This window comes from Elephas maximus, chromosome 10, assembly GCF_024166365.1.
Source record: "Elephas maximus indicus isolate mEleMax1 chromosome 10, mEleMax1 primary haplotype, whole genome shotgun sequence".
NCBI lineage: Eukaryota > Metazoa > Chordata > Mammalia > Proboscidea > Elephantidae > Elephas > Elephas maximus.
The window spans coordinates 14,599,179-14,624,670 of NC_064828.1; the positions used below are offsets into that span (position 1 = coordinate 14,599,179).

Genomic DNA, 25,492 nt, shown 5'->3' on the forward strand with positions numbered 1-25,492 from the left:
ACAGAGAGCCAAGGCCACACTGAAGTGGTCAGGAAAAAGGCTCTATTTTTAAAACACCACTTTCCATCCTTCTTCACTAGCAAGAACATGCCCCATTCCTTACAAATGTTCATGAATATGCTGTTCTTTTAATGAAATACAATCTAGGCTCCCACCCCATGACAAAAATCAGGGGTTCTGAAGCAAAATCATGTTTTATAAACTTAAGGTACTTTATAGAATAAAGGAATCCCTTTATTAGAACAAAGGAATCTAAAAAACATTATGCTCTAATCATGACACCCTAAAATAACCTTAATTGTCAAAATTTTTTTTACTTAGTTCTCAGACAACTATATATTTTATACTGCCCTTTTCATTCATTATTAAGGTTGCTAATATATTTTTATGAGATAAAGAAGTGCTATTATGAATTTAATTTTTTAAAAATTAATAATACTTAAATAACATATTCCAAATGGGTCAAAGAAAAAAATCACAGAGGCATTTAGAAAATATTTTGAGATGAATGAAATGAATACACAGCATATCAAAACTTAAGAGGGAAATTTATAGCTATAAACGCCTATATCAGCAAAGAACGAAGATCTCAGATCAATAACCTAAACTTACACCTTAACCCACCAACCAAACCCACTGCCGTCAAGTCCATTCCGACTCACAGTGACCCCACAGGACAGGGTAGAACTGCCCCATAGAGTTTCCCTTGAGCGCCTGGCGGATTTGAACTGCCAACCTCTTGGTTAGCAGCCATAGCACTTAACCACTACGCCACCAGAGTTTCCAACTTACACCTTAAGACACTGGAAAAAGAAGAGCAAATTAAACATAAACTAAGCAGAAGGGAAGAGCTAATGAAGATTAGACTGGAAATTAAACAAAATCAATGAAAACAAAACGTTGACTCTTTAAAAAATCAACAAAGTTGACATATAATACATGCTACAACATGGATGAACCTTGAAAACATACTAAATGAAAAAAGCCAGACACAAAAGGCCACATACTGTGTAACTCCATTATATAAAATATCTAAAATACAGAAACAGAGAGTAGATTAGTGATTGCCTAGGGCTGGGGGGCTTTGAAGGAAATGAGGAGTGATTGATAATGGGTACAGGGTTTTTTTTTGAGTGGATGAAAATATTCTAAAATTGATTGTGGTGACAGTTGTACAATTAATTCTATGAATATACTAAAGCCCATTGAATTGTACACTTTAAACGGGCAAATTGTATGCTATCTGAAATGTATCTCAATGAAGTCATTTTTAGAACTTAATAGCTTATTATTAACTTACTATGTATCACCCCACTCAAGGCTTAAGGAAAAGCTTAGGCAGGAAGAGATACATGACTCATCCAGATCACCTGGCCGGTGAGCCTGAATTGAGCCGATCTTCTGACTGAAATGTCAGCGCTCTCTCCACAACCATGCTGCCTTTAATACTGCCTGCCCCCACCTTTAAAAAACAATGAAGCAGCAAAAGAACAGATGAAGAATCTAACAACTGAAAATCATATTTCATTATTGGTGCTGCTGGTTATAAAATGAGATGCTAATGGTGCTTACATAAAAAAGACTGTTACAAGGACTACTAAATGCCATCCATATGAAGGTCTTTAAGTGTGAGAAAGGTGGAATCTCAGAAAGCTTTCTGAGTTGCTCTAATGCACTGCTTTGCAGATAACCAAGTGAGCTACAAAAATCTCAACTGTCTTTGTAAAACTCTGAACGCTGATCTTAATTATCATCATCCTAAACAGTCTTCCAGTCATTAAAATAAATTTCACTCAGCCAGTCAAAACCCTCATTCACATAAGATGAAAACAAAATCTGAGTCTGAGACAGTCCACACATTACACTTGAGCATCTTTTATTTTATTACAGTGCCCTATTGGCCTTCTATGAGCCCCCACTGTTCCACTCTCCATGGTTCAGAAACAAAAATTCCAGGAGTCACCTCGGAACATGTGGCAGCTCCCACACAGTTTCTTGTTTCTGTTTTCATTGTGCTTTAGGTGAAGGTTTACAGCTCAAATAAATTTCTCATACAAAAATTTATACACACATTGTTACGTGACCCTAGCTGCTATCAATATAATGTGACAGCACATACCCCCTCCACCCTGGGTTTCCTGTGTCCATTCACCAGCTCCTGTCCCTTTTTTGCCTTATCCCACCTCTGGACAGAAGTTGCCCATTTAGTCTCATGTGCCTAGTTAAACCAAGAAGCACGCTCTTCACGAGAATTATTTTATGTTTTATAGTCCAGTCTAATCTTTGTCTGAAGAGTTGGCTGTGGAAATGGTTTTAATTCTGGGTTAACAGAGAGCTTGGGGACTATATCTTCTGGGGTTCCTCCAGTTACAGTCAGACCATTAAGTCCGGTATTTTTATCTGAATTTGAGTTCTACATCCCACATTTCTCCTGCTCCGTCAGCAACACTCCGTTGTGTTCCCTTTCGTGGTAGCTAGGTACCATCTAGTTTTTCTGATCCCAGGCTGGTGGTGTCTCTGGTTTATGTGGACCTTTTGTCTCTTGGGCACATATTTTCCTTGTGTCTTTGGTGTTCTTCATTCTCCTTTGCTCCAGGTGGTTTGGATCCATCTTAGATGGATGCTCACAAGTTGTTTTTTTTTTTTTTTAATTTTTATTGTGCTTTAAGTAAAAGGTTACAAATCAAGTCAGTCTCTCATACATAAATTTATATAGCCCTTGCTATATACTTCTAGTTGCTCTTCGCCTAATGAGACAGCACACTCCATCTCTCCACTCTATTTCATGTCCATTTGGCCAGCTTCTGAACCCTGTGCTCTCTCATCTCCCCTCCAGACAGGAGATGCCAACATAGTCTCATGTGTCTACTTGATCGAAGATGCTCACTCATCAGTATCATTTTCTAAAAAAAAAAAAAAAATCCCATAGTCCAGTCCAATTCCTGGCTGAAGAGTTGGCTTTGGGAATGGTTCCTGTCTTGGGCTAACAGGTCTGGGGACCATGACCCGTGGGGTCCTTCTAGTCTCAGTCAGACCATTAAGTCTGGTCTTTTTAAGAGAATTTGAGGTCTGCATCCCACTGCTCTGATGCTCCCTCAGGGGTTCTCTGCTGTGTTCCCTGTCAGGGCAGTCATCGGTTGAAGCTGGACACCTTCTAATTCTTCTGGTCTCAGGCTCATGTAGTCTCTGATTTATGTGGCCCTTTCTGTCTTTTGGGCTCATAATTACCCTGTCTTTGGTGTTCTTCATTCTCCTTTGCTCCAAGTGAGTCGAATCCAATTAATGCATCTTAAATGGCTGCTTGCTAATGTTCAAGAACCCAGACGCCATTCTCCAAAGTGGGATGCAGAATGTTTTCTTAATTAGATTTTATTATGCTAATTGACTTAGATGTCCCCTGAAACCATGGTCCCCAAACCCCCGACCCTGCTTAGCTGGCCTTCAAAGTGTTCAGTTTATTCAGGAAGGTTCTTTGTTTTTGCTTTAGTCCAGTTGTGCTGACCTCTCCTGTATTGTGTGTTGTCTTTCCCTTCACCTAAAATAGTTCTTGTCTACTATCTAATTAGTGACACTCTCCTAACCATCAAAGAATATTTTCTTCTCTGTTTAAACTATTTCTCAAGTTCTTATAATAGTGGTCTCACAAAATATTTCTATTTTTGCAACGAATTTCACTCCGCAATATGCCTTCCAGATTCCTCCATGTTATGAAATGTTTCACACATTCATCACTGTTCTTTATTGATGCATAGTATTCCACTGTGTGACTATACCATAATTTATTTATCCATTCATCTGTTGATGGGCACCTTAGTTGCTTCCATGTTTTTGCTATTGTAAACAGTGCTGCAATAAACATGGGTGTGCATATATCTGTTCATGAAAAGGCTCTTATTTCTCTAGGATATATTCCAAGGAGTGGGATTGCTGGATCGTATGGTAGTTCGATTTCTAGCCTTTTAAGGGACCACCAAATCGATTTCCAAAGTGGTTGTACCATATTACATCCCCACCAGCAGTGTATAAGTGTTCCAGTTTCCACAAACTCTCCATCATCGAAAAACATTTTGTCTTTTCAATTAATGCCAGCCTTGTTGGAGCGAGACAGAATCTCACTGTAGTTTTGATTTACATTTCTCTAATGGCTAAGGATCGTATTTCTCAAGTATCTGTTAGCTACCTGAAGGTCTTCTTTAGTGAAGTGCCTGTTCATATCTTTTGCCCAGTTTTCAACTGAGTTATTTGTCTTTTTGAAGTTGAGTTTTTGCAGTATCATGTAGATTTTAGAGATCAGACGCTGATCGGAAATGTCATAGCTAAAAACTTTCTCCCAGTCTGTAGGTAATCTTTTTACTCTTTTGGTGAGGTCTTTGGATGAGCATAGGTATTTGATTTTTAGGAGCTCCCAGTTATCTAGTTTCTCTTCTAGTGTTTGTACATCGTTAGTAATGTTTTGTATTATGTTTACATAATGTATTAGGGCTGCTAGCATTATCCCTATTTTTTCTTCCATAATCTTTATCATTTTAGAGTTTAAATTTAGGTCTTTGATCCATTTTGAGTTAGTTTCTGTGCATGGTGTGAGGTATGGGTTGTTTTATTTTTTTGCAAATAGATACCCAGTTATGGCAGCACCATTTGTTAAAGAGACTGTCTTTTTCCCGTTTAACAGACTTTGGGCCTTTGTCAAATATCAGCTGCTCATATGTGGATGGATTTCTGTCTGGATTCTCAATTCTGTTCCATTGGTCCATGTACCAGGCTGTTCTGGCTACTGTTGCAGTAGAATAGGTTCTAAAATCAGGTAAAGTAAGGCCTCCCACTTTGTTCTTCTTTTTCAGTAATGCTTTATTTATCCAGGGCCTGTTTCCCTTCCATATGAAGTTTGTGATTTGTTTCTCCATCTCGTTAAAAACTGTTGTTGGAATTTCGATTGGAATTGCATTGTACCTATAGATTGCTTTCAGTAGAATAGACATTTTTACAAAGTTAAGTCTTCCTATGCATGAGCAAGGTATGTTTTTCCACTTATGTAGGTCTCTTTTGGTTTCCTGCAGTAGTGTCTTGTAGTTTTCTTTATATAGGTCTTTTATGTCTCTGGTAAGATTTATTCCTAAGTATTTTATCTTCTTGGGGCTACTGAAAATGGTATTGATTTGTTGATTTCCTCTACAATGTTCTTTTTCTTGGTGTAGAGGAATCCAACTGATTTTTGTATGTTTATCTTGTATCCTGACACTCTGCTGAATTCTTTCATTAGTTTCAGTAGTTTTCTTGAGGATTCCTTAGGGTTTTCTGTGTATAAGATCATGTCATCTGCATATAGAGATGCTTTTACTTCTTCCTTGCCAATCTGGATGCCCTTTATTTCTTTATCTAGCCTAATTGCTCTGGCTAGGACCTCCAGCACAGTGTTGAATAAAAGTGGTGATAAAGGACATCCTTGCCTGGTTCCTGATCTCAAGAATGCTTTCAGACTCTCTCGATTTAGGATGATGTTGGCTGTTGGCTTTGTATAAATGCCCTTTATTATGTTGAGGAATTTTCCTTCTATTCCTATTTTGCTGAGAGATTTTTTTTTTAATCACGAATGGTTGTTGAACTTTGTCAAATGCCTTTTCTGCATTGATTGATAAGAGCATGTGGTTCTTGTTTTTTGCTTTATTTATATGATGGATTACATTGTTTTTCCAATATTGAACCATCCCTGCATACCTGGTATGAATCCCACTTGGTCATGGTGAATTATTTTTTTGATATGTAGTTGAATTCTATTGGCCAGAATTTTGTTGAGGATTTTTGCATCTAAGTTCATGAGGGATATAGGTCTGTAGTTTTCTTTTTTTGTGGTGTCTTTTTCTGGTTCTGATATCAGGAATATGCAGGCTTCATAGAATGAGTTTGGGAGTATTCTGTCCTTTTCTATGCTCTGAAATAACTTTAGTAGTTCGGTAGAACTCTGCAGTTTAGCTGTCTGGGACAGGGCTTTATTTTTGTTGGGAGTTTTTAAATTACCTTTTCAGTCTCTTCTTTTGTTATGGGTTTATTTAGCTGTTCTACCTCTTTTTGTGTTAGTTTAGGTAGGTAGTGTGTTTGTAGGAATTCATCCATTCCTTCTAGGTTTTCAAATTTGTTAGAGTACAATTTTTTATAGCAATCTGATATGATTCTTTTAATTTCAGTTGGGTCTGTTGTGATACCGCCCATCTCATTTCTTATTTGGGTTATTTGCTTCCTCTCCTGTTTTTCTTTTGTCAGTTTGGCCAGTGGTTTATCAATTTTGTTAATATTTTCAAACAACCAGCTTTTGGTCTTGTTAACTCTTTCAATTGCTTTTCTGTGCTCTATTTCATTTAATTCTGCTCTAATTTCTATTATTTGCTTTCCTCTGTTGCTCTATTTGTTCAAGTTGTAGGGATAATTCTTTGATTTTGGCCCTTTCTTCTTTTTGTATATGTGCATTTATTGATATAAGTTGACCTCTGAGTACTGCTTTAGCTGTGTCACAAAAGTTCTCATCGGACGTGTTTTCAATCTCATTGGATTCTATGAATTTCTTTATTCCATCCTTAATGTCTTCTATAACCCAGTCGTTTTTGAGCAGGCTACTGTTCAGTTTCCAAGTGTTTGGTTTCTTTTTCCTGCTTTTTCTGTTATTGATTTCTACTTTTATGGCCTTATGGTCAGAGAAAATGCTTTATAATATTTTGATATTTTGGATTGTACTAAGGCTTGCTTTATAACCTAATATGTGGTCTATTCTAGAGAATGTTTCAGTGCACTAGAAAAGAAAGTATGCTTGGCTGCTGTTGGGTGGAGGATTCTGTATATGTCTATAAGGTCAGGTTGGTTGACTGTGGCATTTAGATCTTCCATGTCTTCACTGAGCTTCTTTCTGGATGTCTTGTCCTTCAGCTAAAGTGGTGTGCTTAAGTCTCCTATTTGTGGAGCTGTCCTTCTCACTTCTCAATGCTGTTAGTTTGTTTTATGTATCTTGCAGCCCCGTCACTGGGTGCATAAATATTTAATATGGTTATATCCACCTGGTACATTGTCCCTTTAATTATTATATAGTGTCCTTCCTTTGTGGTGGATTTAACTTTAAAGTCCATTTTATCAGAAATTAATATTGCCACTCCTGCTCTTTTTTGATTGTTTGTTTGCTTGATATATTTTTTTCCATCCTTTGAGTTTTAGTTTGTTTGTGTCTCTAACTCTAAGGTGTGTCTCCTGTAGGCAGCATATAGACGGATCGTGTTTTTTTTAATCATTATGCCATTCTCTGTCTCTTATTGGTACATTTAGTTCTTTTACATTCGGCGTAATTATGGGCAGGTATGAGTTTAGTGCTGTCATTCTGATGTCTTTTTTTGTGCGTTGTTGACAGTTTCTTTTTCCCACTTAATTTCTTGTGCTGAGAACTTCACATGTCGTCTTCCTCTTATTCGTTGTTGTTGATTTTGTTTCTGCTGAGTCTATTTTTTTCTTGTATTTTATTTTGATGAGTAGGATTGTTAGTCTCCTTTGTGCTCACAAGCTTTTAAGACTCCAGACGCCATTCATCAAAGTGGGATGCAGAACATTTTCTTAATAAACTTTGTTATGCCAATTGATTTAGATGTCCCCTGGAAACCATGGTCCCCGGATACCTACCTCTGCTACTCTGTCCTTCAAAGTGTTTGGCTGTGTTCTGGAAACTTCTTAGCTTTTGGTTTAGTCCAGCTGTGCTGGCTTCCACTGTATTGTGTGTTGTCCTTCTCTTCACCTAAACTAATTCTTCTCTACTATCTCGTTAGTGAAATCCCCTCTCCCTCCCTCCTCACCCTCGTAACCACCAGAGAATGTTTTCTTGTGTTTAAACCTTGAGTTCTTATAATAGTGGTCTCATACAATATTCGTCCGTTTGCAACTGACTAATTTCACTCAGCATAATACCTTCCAGGTTTATCCATGTTGTTAGATGGCTCGTGGATTCAACATAGTTCTTTATCGTTGCATAGTATTCCACTGTGTGAATATACCATAATTTGTTTATCCATTCATCTGTTAACGGGCACCTACGTTACTTCCATCTTTTTGCTAATGTGAACAGTGCTACAATGAACATGGGTGTGCATATATCTACTTGTGTGACAGCTCTTATTTCTCTAGGATGTATTCCAAGGAGTGGGATTGGTAGATTATATGGTACTTCTATTTCTAGCTTCGTAAGGAAGCACCAAATCAATTTCCAAAGTGGTTGTACTGGTTTACATTCCCACCAGCAGTGCATAAGTGTTCCAGTCTCCACAAACTCTCCAACATTTATTATTTTGTGTTTTTTGGATAAATGCTAGCCTTGTTGGGGTGAGATGGTATCTCATTGTGGTTTTGATTTGCTTTTCTCTAGTGGTTAATGATCGTTGAGCATTCCCTCATGTATCTGTTAGCTACCTGAATGTCTTCTTTGGTGAAGTGCTTGTTCATACCCGTTGCCCATTTTTTAATTGGATTATTTGTCTTTTGGTTGTTGAGGTTTTGCTCTCACACAGTTTCTTAATTCCTCTTTGTTCCAATACAGGTAACCTTGGAAGCAGTCACACTCAAAACAAATGTCCGTGTTTGCTGCTGACTTAAAGTCAAACATTCTTGTCTATTGTAACTTACCATACTTAAATGGTCTCCAGAAGGGGCAAACACTCTCCAAGATGAAATGGAACTACCCGTTGCAAAGAAAATGCCTCTATCTTTCTCTCATGATATTAGAGATAAACTAGGTAGGGAAGGATCCTAGTTCTGAGGACTATTTTATTTCCCTACACAAAAGCCAAGTTTACTTTTGCTTTGAAATTCTACAAAATAAGAAAGAACTTTTGCAGTTTAAATAGGACAGAAGTCATTCAGAAAACTAAAGAAGCTAGTGGTAACTCTGGTGAAGGTAAGACAGTACACAATACTGGGAAGCCAGCACAACACAACCAAAGCAAAGTCATAAAAGCTTCACAGACATATCCAAACTTCCACAGAGACTGAGTTACTGGGCTGAGGGCTGGTGGCCATAGTTTCAGGGAGCACCTAACTCCACGGGCACAACACAGTTTATGAGGAAAATGTTCTACATTCTACTTTGGTGAGTAGCATCTGAGGTCTGAAAGCTTGTGAGTGACCATCTAACATAAGCCTATTGATCCCACTCCCTGTCTAGAGCAAGGGAGAATGAAGAAAACCAAAGACACAAGGGAAAAGATTAGTACGAAGGACTAATGGAACACAACTACCACAGCTTCCACCAGACTGGGCCCAGCACAACTAGATAGTGCCTGGCTACAACCACTGACTGCTCTGACAGGGATCACAATAGAGGGCCCCAGACAGAGCTGGAAAAAAATGTAGAGCAAAATTCAAAGTCATTAAAAAAAAAAAAAGGACCAGAATTACTGGTCTGACAGAGACTGGAGAGACTCCGAGAATATGGTTCCTGGACACCCTTGTAACTCAATACTGAAGTCGCTTTTGAGGTTTACCCTTTAGCCAAAGATTAGACAGGCCCATAAAACAAACAATAATACACGTAGCTCAACCAAGTATATGAGACTAAGTGGGCACACCAGCCCAGGGGCAATGAAGAGAATCAGGAGGGGACAGGAAAGGTGGACAAAGGGAAATGGGGACACAAATCGAGAAAGGGAGAGTGTTGACATGTCACAGGGTTGGCAACCAATGTCACAAAACAATATGTGTATTAATGTTTAATGAGAAACAAATTTGCTCTGTAAATCTTCTCCTAAAACACAATTAAAAAAAAAAGAAGAAAACAGAAGAAGCTTCTGAATAACAAAAAGCAGTTTAATTTCAGTAAAGAATACTGCTGGAATTTGGATCAGGATTACATTATATCTGTAGGTTGTTCTGGGCACTACTGACATTTTCACAACATTAAGTCTTCTTATGCCTGAGCATGGTATGTTTTTCCATTTATATAGGTCTATTTTGGTTTCTAGCAGAAGTGTTTTTATAGTTTTCTTTGTATAAGTCTTTTATGTCCCTAGTTAAATTCTCCTCATGAGCACAATTAAGTGTTCTGGAATTCCCATTCTTCGAAATGTTATCCATAATTTGTTATGATCCACAGAGTCAAACATCTTTGCTTAGTTAATAAAACAATGGTAAGTTTCTTTCTGGTATTCTCTGCTTTCAGCCAAGATCCATCTGACATCAGCAATGATATCCCTCGCTCCAAGTCCTCTTCTGAATCCAACTTGAATTTCTAGCAGTTCCCTGTCAATGCTGCAACCACTTTTGAATGATCTTCAGCAAAATTTTACTTGTGTGTGAATAAAAAACTGTTCGATAATTTTGGATCACCTTTCTTTGTAATGGGCACAAATATGGATCTTTTCCAGTCAGTTGGCAAGTAGCTGTCTTCCAGATTTCTTAGCATGGATGATTAAGTGCTTCCAGCACTGCATTTGTTTGCGGAAACATTTCAAGTGGGATTTCATCAATTCCTGGAGCCATGTTTTTTGCCAATGCCTTTAGTGCAGCTTGGACTTCTTCCTTCAGTAGCATTGGTTCTTGATCACATGCTACCTCCTGAAATGGCTGAACGTCAACCAATTCTTTCTGGTACAATGACTCTATGCATTCCTTCCATCTTCTTTTGATGCTTCCTGCGTTGTTCAGTGTTTTCTCCATAGAATCCTTCATTATTGCAACTTGAGGCTTGATTTTTTCTTTGGTTCTTTCGGCTTAAGAAATGCCAAGCATGTTCTTTTTTGGTTTTCTATCTCCAAGTCTTTGCACATTTCATTATAATACTTTACTTTGTCTTCTTGAGCCTTTTGAAATCTTCTGTTCAGCTCTTTTGTTTCACCATTTCTTCCTTTGCTTTGGCTGCTCTACATTCTAGAGTAAGTTCCAGAGTCTCTTTCAACATCCATTTTGGTCTTTTCTTTCTTTCTTGTCTTTTTAATGACCTTTTGCTTTCTTCATGTAAGATGTTCTTGATGTCATCCCACAACTAATCTCGTCTTTGGTCATTAGTGTTCCATGTGTGAAATATATTCTTGAGATGGTCTCTGAATTCAAGTGGGATATACTCAAGGCCATACTTTGGCTCTCGTGAACTTAATTTTCTTCAGCTTCAACTTGAACTTGCGTATGAGCACTGATAGTCTGTTCCGTAGTCAGCCCTCGGCATTGTTCTGACTGATGATATTGAGGTTCTCCATTGTCTCTTTCCACAGATGTAGTTGATCTGACACCTGTGTATTCCATCCGGAGAGGTCCACATATACAGTCTGTGCTTATGTTGCTGAAAAAGGGTATCTGCAGTGAAGTCACTGGTCTTGCAAAATCCTATCACACGACCTTTGGTGTCACTTCTATCATCAATGCCATATTTTCCAACTACTGATCCCTTCCTTTTTTCCAACTTTCAAATTGCAATCACCAGTAATTATCAATGCATCCCGATGGCATAAAATTTCATGCTGCAAAAGTTGGCATTAGTGGGTTGGTATGTATAAATCTAAATAAGTTTTATTAACTGGTCTTCCTTGTAGGTGTATGGATATCATCCTATCGCTAACAGTGTTGTACTTCAGGACAGGTCTTGTAATGTTCTTTTGGATGACAAATGTGATGCCATTGCTCTTCAATCTGTCATTCCCGGTATAGCAGACCATATGACTGTTGGATTCAAAATAGACGATACCAGTCCTTTTCAGCTCACTAATGCCTAGGATGCAGATTTTTGTGTGTTTCATTTCATTTTTGGTAACTTCCAATTTTCTACATTCATGCTTTGTACATTCCACGTTACAATTAATAATGAATGTTTGCAGCTGTTTTTTTTTTTTTTATTTTGAGTTGAGCCACACCAGCAATTGAAGGTCCTGAAAGTTTTGCTCCATTCATGTCACTAAGGTCAACTCTACTTTGAGAAGGCGGATCTTCCCCTGTCGTCTTTTGACCGCCTTCCAACCTGAGGGGTTCATTTTTCAACACTATATCAGACAATGTTCTGTTTCTGTTCATAAGGTTTTCACTGGCCAATTTTTTAGAAGTAGATCACCAGATTCTTTTTCCTAGTCTGTCTTAGTCTGGAAGCTCCGCTGAAACCTATCCACCATGGGTGTCCCTGTTGGTTTTTAAAATACTGGTAGCATAGCTTCCAGCATGACAGCAACACACAAGCCACCACGGTATGACAAACTGATGGAAAAGTGGTGGCAACAGGCAGTTGTTTGAACAAGGGGCTACTGCGTGGCGTAAAATCAGGGAAAGTTTGTGTTAGGACTGTATCTTTTCACTGTATTTATTCAATCTGTATGCTAAGGAAACAATATCAGAAGCTGGACTATATGAAGAAGAACCCGACATCAGGGCTGAAGGAAGACTCGTTAACAGCCAGGGATGTGCAGATGACATAACTTTGTTTGCTTAAAGTGAAGAGGACTTGAAGCACTTACTGATGAAGATCGAAGACTACAGCCTTCAGTATGGATTATACCTCAACATACAGAAAACAAAAATCTTCACAACTGGACCCATAAGGAATACCATGATGAACTAAGAAAATACTGAAGTTGTCAACGTTTTCATTTTACTTGGATCCACAGTCAGTGCCCACGGACGCAATAGTCAAGAGATCAAAAGACGCATTACATTGGGCAAATCTGCTGCAACAGGTGTCTTTAAAGTGTATAAAAAGCAAAAATGTCGCTTTGAGTACTGAGGTGTGCCTGACCTACACCATGGTATTTTCAATTGCCTTGTATGTATGAAAAAGCTGGACAATGAATAAGGAAGACTGAAGAAGAACTGATGCCACTGAATGATGAGTTGATGGCTCCTGACAATAACAACGAGAAAGTTTGATTTATTCCTAAGTATTTTATCTTTTGAGGGGCTATTGCAAGTGGTATTGTTTTCCTGATTTCCTTTTTGGAATTCTCTTTGTTAGTGTAGAGGAGTTCAACTGGTTTTTGCATGTTGATCTTGTACTCTGCCACTTTGCTGAATTCTTCTATCAGTTCCAGTAACTTTCTTATGGAGTCTCTGGGATTTTCCATGTATGAGATAAAGTCATTTCCAAATAGGGATAGTTTTACCTCTTCCTTACCAATTTGGATACCTTTTATTTTCCTTTTTTCCCTTATTGCTCTGGCTAGGACTTTCAGTACAATATTGAATAAGAGTGGTGATAAAGGGCATCCATGTCCAATCCCCATTCTCAAGGGAAACGCTTTCAGTCTCTCTCCACTGAGAATAATGCTGGCTGTTGCTTTTGTATTTATGCCCTTAATTATGTTGAGAATTTTCCTTTTATTCCTATTTTGCTCAGAGTTTTTATCAGGAAAGGATTTTGTTGGATTTTATCAAATGCATTTTCTGAATCAATCGAGATGATCATGTGATTCTTTTCCTTTGTTTTATTTATGGATAATGTTCTATATCCTAGCCAGGTATATAGCATCTGATGTCTTAAAAGCTTTCGAGTGGCCATCTAAGACACAACTAATGGTCTCTTCTCGTCCTGTCTGGAACAAAGGAGAGTGAAGAAAACCAAGGAATTAAGAAAGCACTTAGTCCAAGGAGTAATGTCCCACATGAACCACATCCTCTAGCCTGAGACCAGGAGAACTAGATGGTGCCTGGCTAGCACTACTGACCGCTGACCAGTAACACAATAGAAGGTCCCGGTTAGATTGGGAGAAAAAATGTAGAACAAAATTCAAATTCACAAAAAAGACCAGATTTACTGGCCTGAAAGTGACTGGAGGAACCCCTGAGACTATAGCCCTAGACACCCTTCCAATCTGGAACCGAAGCCACTCCCAGAGATCACCTTTCAGCCAAGTAACAGGCCCAAAAGGTGGACAATAACACCTGTGGCCGAGGGGGCACCATTTGCCCCAATCCAAAGATGAGAAGGTAGGAAGGGGCAGGGAAACTAAACGAATGGGAAATGGGGAGCCCAAGGTGGAAATGGGGAGAATGCTGCCACATTGTGGGGATTGCAAAGTCATGGAGCAACTTGTAAATGAATTATTGAATGCGAAACTAATTTCATATGTAAATTTTCACTGAAAGTACAAGAAAATGTTTTAAAAAAAGGAATTTAACATTTAAAAAAATATAAAAACCATATTAGAAAGATAGTCCCATATATAACTAGTAAATAATGAAGAGAAACTCCAAATCTTGAAATCTGTAACTGTAATTTTTTTTTAAATTGTATTTTACTGTGTTTTCAGTAAAAGTTTACACACAAATTATGTTTCCATTTAACAACATCTACAAAAACTGTTCAGTGACACTGATTACATTTTTCACAATGTTTCAACATTCTCATTAATTGTGCTACAGTTCTCCCACTGCCCATAATCTAGTTTTCCTGCCCCCTTCCTTACCTTCTCGTCTTTGCTTTAATTACTAAACTGATCAAAATGGAAATAATGAGAATGCTGACACACCGTGAAAAGTGTAACCAATGTCAATGAATAATATGTATAGAGATTGTTAAACGAGAAACTAATTTGCTATGTAAATATTCTCCAGAATCACACACAAAAAAATTTTTTTAAAGGGGGAGGGGTAATTGTTGATCATTTGGTTTCCTATAGATGATTTTTTTAAAGGAGTGCCGTACACATGAGTGTTGTTTATTTCATGGGCCAATCTGTTATTTAGCTAAAGGGTGACCTCAGAGCATAGTTTCGGTTCGAGGTTTAAAGATACGTATCTCAGGGCAATAGTTTTGGGGCATCCTCTAGTCTTAACTGGTTAAGTTTAAATTTTTTAAGAATTTGAGTTCTGTTCCACATTTTCATCCCGTTCTATCAAGATCCATCTATTGTAGCCCTCTCCCATTCTATCAAGATCCATCTATTGTAGCCCTGATCAGAGTGGTTGGTGGTGGTCTCAGGGTAGATGAAGTCTGTGGTTCATGTACACTATTAGTCCTTGAGACTAATTTCTTCCCTGAGTTTTTGGTTTCTTTCTCTTTTGCTCTGGATGAGTAGTAAAGACAGGTTCTAAATGTTAACTTTGGAAAATTATTTCCACTTGGGGGGTTGAAATTTTAAAGCTGATTTTCAAAGTAGAAAGCTGTAAAACACTATTTGTTCACTGAATTTTTACATTATTTGATGTACTTGCATATTATTTTCAATAATTACTGGATTCAGATTCTCAATCAAGGTAGTTTCATGATTTCCTCACCACTTTTCACTCAGTAGAAATCAAATCACATACCAGTCTTTATCTGAAGAAAAATCTCTTTAAGACTCTTGAAAATGCTACGAGCAGTGCCTGTGTTACGGAATAGGTCAAGTAACACGAAACATGCGGCAGGAGAAGATGTTGCCACCATGTCTTATGGAGTCAGATGGTCCCGGGTTTGAAATCCAGTTCTTACCACTTACCAGCGAAATAACCTTGGACAAGTTGCTTCTTTCATTCATTCAACAAATACGTAGTGCACATCTGTGTGCACTAAACACTGTCCTAGGTACCAGGAATAGAACAGTGAATAAAACAGACCAAGTCTTTGCCCTCATGGAGTGTACCCGTTAGTTACTCAATGTTTTTAAGCCTCAGTTTCCACCTCTGTAACATCATATAGCCAACTTCATAAAAAGTTATGTAGATTAAATAACGCACATAAATAATTTCTGATGGGAATCTTGTGAATAATGCATGTTAGCAAATCCAATGGCGCTGAGTAAACAATAAATGTAATCACGTAAAACACATCATTTCCTTCTCCTTATGTTAATCCTATTCCCAAATGTCAGTCTCTATATCCAAGTCAGATGTGAAGGAGAGTGGGAAATGCAGGAGGAAAGAAGTAAAAAGAAAAGTTGCAGGGTAACCACAGCCTTACCTTCTCTTCAACACCTCCCTTTTCTCTATGCGGTTGAACAGCTCCTGCTCTCTCTCCTTCTCTGTCATCTGTTCCAGACGGGCCCTGTCTTCCTCATCCCCCATGAGGTCCTCTCCATAGCCATCATGGAACTCCTCATCTTCTGAGGACGAGTCGGAATCTGAGCTGGAGGAGGAGCTGTTGCTGTCAGAATCTGACACTTCACCTGCAACAAAGGCCCAAACACAAGACTAGGCTGTGCTGTAGAAGACTGAGGACACAGGTAACCCCCAAGTGTTGTAATCATCACTCCTTGCCTCTCCCAGTTAAAGTGGTACATGGGCACCTCAACTTCCTTGGGACGAATCCTCAGTCTGCTTTTGGTAAATGCAAACACAAGTTAGGAAGGTTTAGGGTGGAACAAGAGCCAACTTGTTCGTTACAATTCAACTTCTTATTTTGAAAAAATTTCAGACCTATAGAAAAAAGTTCCAAGAATATTTTGACTTCCATACATTCTTCACTTAGATTCATCCGCTGTTAATATTGCCAATTTATTTTCTCTGTCTACATATGTAAAATCATGTATACATTCTTATTTATTCTGCTGAATCAATTAAGAGTAAACTGCAGAGGTCATGGCCCTTCGCTACTGAATACATACTCTAAAAAGGACATTTTCTTATATTACCAATCAGATAATTATCAAATTAAGGAAATTTAACATTGATGCAATACCATTATCTAACACACAGTCTACATTCAAACTTTACAACTGTTCCAATACTACTGTGCTTACAGCCCCTTTGCCTCTATCCAGTATCCAAAAAAAAAAACCCAAACCCGTTGCTGCTGAGTCGATGCCGACTCATAGCAACCCTACAGGACAGAGTAGAACTGCCCCATGGAGCTTCCAAGGAGCGCCTGGTGGATTTGAACTGCAGACCTTTTGGTCGGCAGCTGTAGCAGTCAACCTCTAAGGTCACACGTCGCATTTAGTTGCCACGTCTCTCCAGTACCCTTTAATCCGGAGCAGCCTTTGTCTTTCCCGTCACTAGATTCTTTAGGAGTACAGGCCCACTGTTTTGCAGAGCAGCGCCATCCAATGGGGTTCCCTGTGGTGCGGGTGGAAATACTCTCCATCTGGTGCTGACACCTCCAGTGCAATATCCACCAACCGCACGTGGCTCCTAAGCACTTGAAACGTGGTTAGTACAACCGAGGAACTGAATTTTTAATTTTATTTAATTTTTAATTAAGTTTAAATAGCCACAGTTACCAAATGTCTCTCATTTGGGTTGGTTGGTTTGTTTCGTCATGAACAATTCGGGTCACGCATTTTTGGGAAGACTACTACGTAAGTGACTGTGTCCTCTCCACTCTGTCCGACCAGGAAGCACCTGACGTCTGCTTGTCCCGTCACTGACAGTGTTAATTCGGATCAGCCGATTAAGGTAGCGTCCCCCAGATGTCCCCTTTTAAAGGCACCTTTTCTCCTTCATCGTTAGTCAATTAACTGTGGGGGGATGCTCTGAGATTGTGCAAACATCCTATTCCCCAATAAACCCTTACCCAGTTTAACACTCAATGAGGTTCTAACATGCAAAGATGATTCTTGAATAAATCTATTGCTATGACGTTGAAAAATGGTGAGTCATTAAATTGATTATTGAATTCCCAGTGATGCTGGATCACTATAGGACAAAGGGTAGCATGGAAAAAGACAGTGTATATTACTAATGAGTATGAAATTAGGCAGCAATTTAACAAGAACTGTGCTTGACTCAATTTGAGCTAACATTCATGGAGGCATGTGCTTAAAACCAGATTTGGCCAATTCTGTACAAGTCAGTTTCTTAAAGAAATTTAAATTTTATCATTCTAGTCCTGGAACAAGTTCACTTTTCAAACTAGTGTTAACAAAAAATTCTGAAATTGGTTTCAAAAAAGGAACATTTTCTATTAAGTTTTATATCTGGCTCAAGAATTTCCTTCCTCAGCCAGACCACGCATAACCAGGAAAAGGGGAAGAGAAAGCACTCGGCTAACAGGCTGGTCAGGATAAAGGGAGTTGAGACTCTAACACTATATAAGAACTCCTCATGAGTTCCATGCATCTTTCTTGCTTTATTCAAATTCTCAAAGGGTCCATGACCATTAAAAAGGTTACAGACCATTGCTAAAGGCAGTGGCCTCTCTATAATGCAGACACTTTTCCTCCCCACTTCTGACTCTGCATTTCCAACTGACAAGAGCGGGAATTCTGGGCTGCTCAGCTCACCTTCCTCAGGGGCTGAGCTCTCAGCTGAACTGTCCTTGTCTGAACTGCCTGAGGAGGCAGTTTTGTTGGCCTGTTTCTTCGTGGTTCCTTTCTTGTCTATTTTTCTGGCTTTTCCTTTCTTCTTATTTTTATTGCTCCCAAAAGTCCACTGCAAGGAAAGAAAAAAAAAGGAAAACTGAAACAGGAGTAAAAATTCAGTTGGTACCAACCTGATGGCGCCTAACACACGTATAATAGATACTCATTATTTATTTGTTGGTTGTCAAAGTGGGAATGACCCACCTCTTCCATATAGTCTCTTGGCCCTGTGAACCCAATGAGAATATGAAGAGATTGAGAACATAAAAAGTGAACTATCAGGGTCACATGTGTGTCACAGTGGCTAGGTTGATTTTTGCCTACAGATTTGGGTTTCTCATGTGCAACAGAACCAAACTCTAAACTTCCTAGAAAAAAAAATGTTTATGAAAGCAAAAAAGACCTAAATGTGAAGTCACACGCATAATCCAACTTGAGGTGCTACAAAGCTAGGCAGCTTCCTTATCCTTACACCCTTCATCTGCTTCAATCTGCCATAACCTGAGCTTAGCAACTGTCACTCATTTACAGTGTAGGATGTTTAATGCTAGGGGAAGGAGAAGGACAGATCACATTTGTATATATTATCTTAACCCAAATCTTAGCCCAGAGACTGCTCACCTATATCCCTGTAGGAGTCTTATTCTGTTGACTCTGAGACAGAGAGAAGAAAATGTATTCTCACGCTGACAGAGTGTGATAGTAAATAGAATCTAAAGAACAAAGGACAGGATTAGAGGGATGCTCTTACCCTTCTCTATCCAGGAGGGAGTAGAGGAAATGGCCTGGTATTTCTTAATTTGTTTTGGGAACTATGGTTCTACAGAAAGGCAAATTCTGTTTTGACCTTAAAGTGAACTCTGAATACAGAGGTCAGTGTATCCCCCAATGAGAGCTGCTCAAAAACCACGTGGGAAAGGGAAAAAATCCGCTGCCAGTCACGACTCTCTGCAGGCCCACCCACAACACAGGGAAAAAATTATTTATGCATGCACTGAAGAAAACCTAAAACAGAGACCAGAAGGAAGGTGTTTTCTTAACTGATAAAAGAAGTCAGCAGATTGACTCTCACCTGTGTAACCGGAACTCTAATGGGCAGCAATTATCTAATGATACAAGGAGGGTGAGTACCGCACAACCCTGTGCCATTTTGAGTGTGTGTGTGTGTGTGTGTGTGTGTGTGTGTGTGTGGAGGGTGTTATAAGTGGCTCCCCCACTCTGGGAAGCAGCTGTCTTCTTGGCACTCGGCTGAAAGATGGGAAGGAATATGAGGCGGGGAGTAGCTGCTTTGGTCTTGGGTGGCATTAAGATGCTGAGTACCTTGAGTAGCCTGGAGATAGAAAAGCAAAGAAATTTCCAGATTTCAGGGAGGAGTTTATCTCTAATGGGCAAGGAAGGTCATATTCCTAGGTCTTGACACCCAGATTACAAGCCAAGCGAGCCAGTTCCTCTGAGCTGGGTTTCTAAGTAAAAAGAAGTATTTTGTAGTGTGTAGGGTTATAAAAGAATAGCTGGTCTACATACAAATTACACTGGGATTGGGGGTCAAAAGAACTACAACTCTAACCTGAGACTGCTTCCACAGTAGGAATACAATGCTGCCTTGACCACCCTATCAGAATAGTGTGAGCCTCAAATGAGACTGAATCAGAGAAGTTTAGCTATTATTTGTAAAAGCACATTAGAAACCTAGATTGCTATATAAACGCAAGGTTCTATTTTATGATGGGAAAAGGAAATCAGAGCCTCTGCATGCCTGTTATCTGTGAAGTGAGGGAGTTTAGATGATCCCTAAGACCCCTTGGGCTTTTAAATTTGTAGGATTCTATGAGAACAACAACAACAAAAAGTTTTACTGAGTAAAAGCAACTGTCAGTAGGGTTCTGTAGAGCCAGGATACTAGGTCTAGACTGTGGTCAGCAAGGGGGTATGTGTGGGAGGGCACAGTTACTGATTTACTGTTTTTCTTCTGAAGGTAGAAAAAAGTCAGAGGAGTTGAAGAGTAAATGCAATTAAATGTCAACCTAAAGAACATGAATAGCTTAGCTTTCTTTTCCCATTCTTCTGGGTGTAATTAATCAGACAAAGTACAAAAAACACTATCGTATTTTCCAATCAAGCAATCACATATTTTTAACTGGAAAGCATAGAGTCCCAGCACTCAATAACAAAAACTTAAGAGTCTGGTTATGGAGACAAAACACAAGCGAGACAGAAGTGATACAAGAAAATGTAAACTATAATTAGTACTACATCTCACTGTTTGGTAGGAAGTGGCAGAATCTGTTGTAAATAAGTTTGAGCAAATGGTCCCTGAAAATGGCTTCATTACATCAAATTCTTTAGATGAGATTTTAATGGTGTCTAGAAAAATGAGGTGTTACTATATGGTTATCTACATAACCAAGAACCAAGAACTGTGTAAAAATAAGGCTTGTAAAAGAAATCCAAACAGTTGTCACTAGCTTAGCAGAGTATTCTAACGTAAACTCTACTGGGTTTCCGGATCCCTGAGCAGATCAGATGCGGGAAGTTGGAAGCAGAGTAGACTACCCAGAGGAGCACACTGGCCATCTCTCACCTACAGTAACGGAGAAGAGAAACTGTGAAAAGCAGCATCAACACCACATAGCTCCATGTTTTAGAAGGCATGATTTCACAGTTTAAGAACTGCCATTTTTTTTAATTCATAATAATAGTAAAAAAAATCCTACTATATATAGTAATATCTATTAAAATTTTTTCAGATATAGCAGATTTATCTTTTAAACTTTTAAGAGTTTAGTTTCAGTATTGGGACAATTCATCCATGTGGAATACCTTGTTCAAACGTGATATGTGTAAAAAAGCTTTACTAAACCAATATGCACACAGGAAACACTAGGTGAATGGTGAAGCTCTGTACTGGAAGCACATGCTACTCATGTATGCTACGCATCTGTATTTTAAAGCAATTTACAAAATTCTCTTGGATATCTAGCTGACTTCCCTGGAAAAGCTGTTACCAAATGAATTTATAACTAAAAGGTTGCCTCTTTTTTTTTTTAACAATGTTCTATTAATAAAAATATTGGAGCCAGACGGAGTATGGATAGTATAGCAGCTAGACGGAAGTGGGAGAGCCCAAAAGTTCATGGGATATGCTAAAAAGAAGCTTCAGAAAGAAAGAAAGTAGAAAAATACGGAGAGGGGAAAAGCAAGAAGGGGCAGGTGAGAACATAACAATTGGGGAAGGCTGTTGAAAGTTCTAGGGGAGAAGAAACAGGTGTGACAAGTGCTGAACTACAGGGCTGGGCCAAATGTCTGTTTCTCAAAAATAAGACTATACATGAAGGTTTTTAAAATAATAACTCTTGCTTAGGCAGAAGCCACGAGAACATACGTCAGTTATTTCTTCACTCTGCCAAATGTAGTTACGTTCAATTTTCAACAACCCAGAAAAGCGTCAACTCTGCCTCTCCTAACAAATGGACTTTTTGTCTTGGCCATTTTCTACCTTCTCTCATGAATGAGTAGCTGCTAGCTCTCCTCTGCCTAACCTTGCTGTTTTTCCTTCCTGTCACTCTTGTTTGCATCCGAGGTGTTTCCACTCCTATCAAATGCTTTCAGGGGCAGGAAGTGACCACACCCAAGTGCCATTCCACAGCATTAGGACTTACCACTGAGGTGTGCCTCCAGATTTCCCAGGCCGGGTCAATGTAAACCTATTGAAAGAGCCTCTGCTGCTTATTTTTGCATGTGTCCCAAGCAGGGCTTCAAATTGGTTTGTTTAGGTTCCAACCTCTACTGATAATTTGCATTTCTAACAAGTTCTCTGCTGAGAACTTGCATTTCCATCCCAAATATACTGAATCAGAATCTACATTTTAATAAGATCCCCAGGTAATTCTTATAACTTCCGGGAATCTTGTTAGAAACGCGAATTCTCAGCAGGGGTTTGAACCAGGACAAACTGATTTGAAGACCTGGTCCCAGGAAATCACTGAGAATAACTCACTCACCAAAAATAATACACAAGGAGAGATTCAAGATGGTGGCCTAGTCAGACACACCACGCCATTCCTTTATAGCAAAGACCCAAAAAACAAAGTCAAACAGATATAGATGACAACCCTGGAACCCTAAGCATCAAGTGAAATTATATAGAATTAGACCAAACACCAAATGGAAAAAGAAACTGAACGACAGCAGCAAATGGGGAGAGATACAGAGTAGAGATGCCCTGCTAGATTGCTCAGCACAGTGGGATCATTTTGAGACAAAGCCAGCCATGACTTTGGGTGAGGAGCACAGGAAGAGAACAACACGGAACTCTAAATAGGAGGCAGAGAAACTGTGTCGACACACCTGGAGTGAAGCTAAGTGAGCAAGAATGAGCTGAAGCTAAGGAGGGCAAGTACAGGAAGAGGACAAGAGCTTCAGGGATCCCAGTATATACAAAGCAAGGAAGGAGCCATGACCCAGAGACAGGGTAATTCTCCACACCCGTACCTGACCGATGCAGGGGAGTGGTAAGCGTGGTGCAATAGATGAACCCTCCCTTTTTTCCTCCTCTCTTCCCTCCCACTCCCCCAATGGAGGGAGTGCCTCATTGCCCCCCTGAACACCCACCTTGCTCCTGGCCTGTCACCTGCCCACCTCATGAGTGACTGTGAGGATTCCCATACTGTGGGACAGCGCCTGCCCAGGATGCCCTCAGCAACCTCACACACACAGTGAACAGTGATGAGGGCTCGGCCTGCCCACCACTGCCCCACCCAACTGTGGACAGGAAGTGGATGCCCATGCTGCCAGACAAGTGCTCACTGAAGGCACCTGACTCGCCTGCACTGATAAATCAAAACAAAACAAAACCGTAAATAAAACAACACCTTCATGCCTCGGAGACAGCAGACAATATCAAAACATATAAAGAAATATGACAAGATGGCTCAACCAAATGACCAAAATAAAAAGGCAGATCAACCTCCTGAGGGAGAGATGGTAAGGGAACTGCTTGTTAAGGAATTCAAAAGGCTTATACATAGGAGGGAAACCCTGGTGGCGTAGTGGTTAAGTGCTACGGCTGCTAACCAAAGGGTCGGCAGTTCAAATCCGCCAGGCACTCCTTGGAAACTCTATGGGGCAGTTCTACTCTGTCCTATAGGGTCGCTATGAGTCGGAATCGACTCGATGGCACTGGGTTTGGTTATATATAGGATCCTCAAAGAGATCAAGGAAAATTACAGACAAAATCCTAGAAAAATTCAGGAGAACAATACAAGGACAAAATGACAAATTAAAAGGATAATTAGAAATCATATAAAAACAGCAACTAGAAATCAAGAAGATTAACAATAAAATATCAGAAATACACAACTCAATGGAAGGACATAGAAAGTGGGAGAAAGAATTAGCAAAATAGAAAAATCCCTTGATACCAATTTGTTTGAGGAACAATCAAAAAAGAATGGAAAAAAAAAAAAAATGAAGAAAGCCTGAGAGCTTTGTGGGACTCTATGAAGAGGAATAATTTATGCGTGATGGGAATCCCAGAACAAGAGGAGACCAAAAAAAAAAAAGGGGGGGGGTGTCACAGAAGGAATTTCTGAAGATTTGCAGGAAGAAAACTTCCCCAATATCATGAAAGACAAGAAGGTCTCCACCCAAGAAGCTCAATGAACCCCATACAGGACAGACCCCAAAAGAAAGTCAACAAGACATATCATAATCAATCTTTCCAAGCCCAAAGATAAAGAAAGAATTCTGAGAGCAGCTCAGGAAAAACAAAATATCACCTACAAAGGGACTCCAATAAGATTAAGCCTTGATTTCTGGCAGAGACCATGCAGGCAAGAAGGCAATGGGATGACATATATAAAACTGTGAAAGAAAAGAATTACCAATCAAGGATCACATACCCAGAAAAATTCATTCTCAAACACGATGGTCCAATTAGGCCATTCTGAGATGAACAAAAATTAAGGGAAGTTGTAAAAACCAGAACATCCTTACAAGAAATATTAAAGGGAGTCCTTCAGATAGAGAACCAACAACAGCAGTCAACAACCTGAAAACAAGCCACATGATGGCATCACCAAGATGCCAACCCAGACTGAGAAATCTCAAAAGTAAAATAAAGCAATAGAACTGAAAACAGGGATCCAGAGATGCCAAGCTGAAATCGATGACAACTTCAAAACAAAAAGGAGGAATGAACAGTATGGTTATAGAGAAGTCAAGGTGATATCTAAAAATAACAAACTGTTTTAAACATAGGATGATAAGGGTAAAACTCACAGTAACTACAAAAAAATTTAACAAATCTCTCCACCAAAATAAAGATTATCAAAAAGACTCAGTAAATTCAAAATCAACAAAAATAAAGGAAATAAAAAGATAATCCACAAACAAAAAGAACTTAGCACAAAAAATTAAGCAGAACAAAGAAACTAGCAACACCACACACACAAAAAAAGTAAAACAAAATGACAGCCGTAAATTTTTACTAATTGATAATCACACTGAATGTAAACTGGTTAAATGTACCGGTAAAGAGACACACCTTAGACACAAAGACGTAGAGAGGTTAAAAATCAAAGGATGAAAAATATATATCAAGTGAACAGTAACCAAAAAGGAGCAGGAGTGGCAATAGTAAGCTCTAATAAAATAGACTTTAAATCAAACTCCTTGATAAGACACAAGGAAGGACATTATACAATGATTAAGGGATCAATCCACCAAGAGGACATAACCATAAAAAACATCTATACACTCAATGACTGAGCTCCAAAATACATAAAACAAACCCTAAAGCAAATGAAAGGAGAAATAGTTCTACAACAATAGTAGGAGATTTTAACATACCAGTTTCTTCAACTAGAAAGAAGCGCAACAAAAATACAGAAGATCTAAATGACACAATCTACCAACTTGACCTCACAGACATGTAGAGAGCACCCCACCCAAGAGTAGTGTAGTACACATTCTTCTCTAGTGCACATGGATCATTCTCTAGAATAGACAACATCCTAGGCCACAAAGCAAGCCTCAATAAATTAAAAAAATATAGAAATACAAAACATCTTCTCATATCACAATGCTACAAAATTAGAAATCAATAAAGGTAGAACAAGGAAAAAATTCAAATACTTGGAAGCTGAACACCATGCTTAAAGACCACTGGGTAATAGAAGAAATTAAAAATGAAACTAAAAAAATTCCTAGAACCAAAAGAGACTGAAAATACAACATACCAAAACCTTTGAGACACAGCAAAAGCAGTGCTCAGAGGTCAATTT

General features: G+C 38.9%; 1 protein-coding gene across 1 annotated transcript in view; it reads right to left on the reverse strand.

Annotated features, from left to right (window-relative positions):
* Positions 1–25,492, reverse strand: part of RTF1 (RTF1 homolog, Paf1/RNA polymerase II complex component) — a 69,538-nt gene that overhangs the window by 22,461 nt on the left and 21,585 nt on the right. Inside the window, exons 3-4 of the mRNA XM_049897887.1 lie at positions 18,132–18,279; positions 15,872–16,076 (exon numbers count right to left, since the gene is read on the reverse strand). Coding sequence (XP_049753844.1) covers positions 15,872–16,076; positions 18,132–18,279 — 353 coding nt within the window. The remainder of the gene's footprint in view (positions 1–15,871; positions 16,077–18,131; positions 18,280–25,492) is intronic.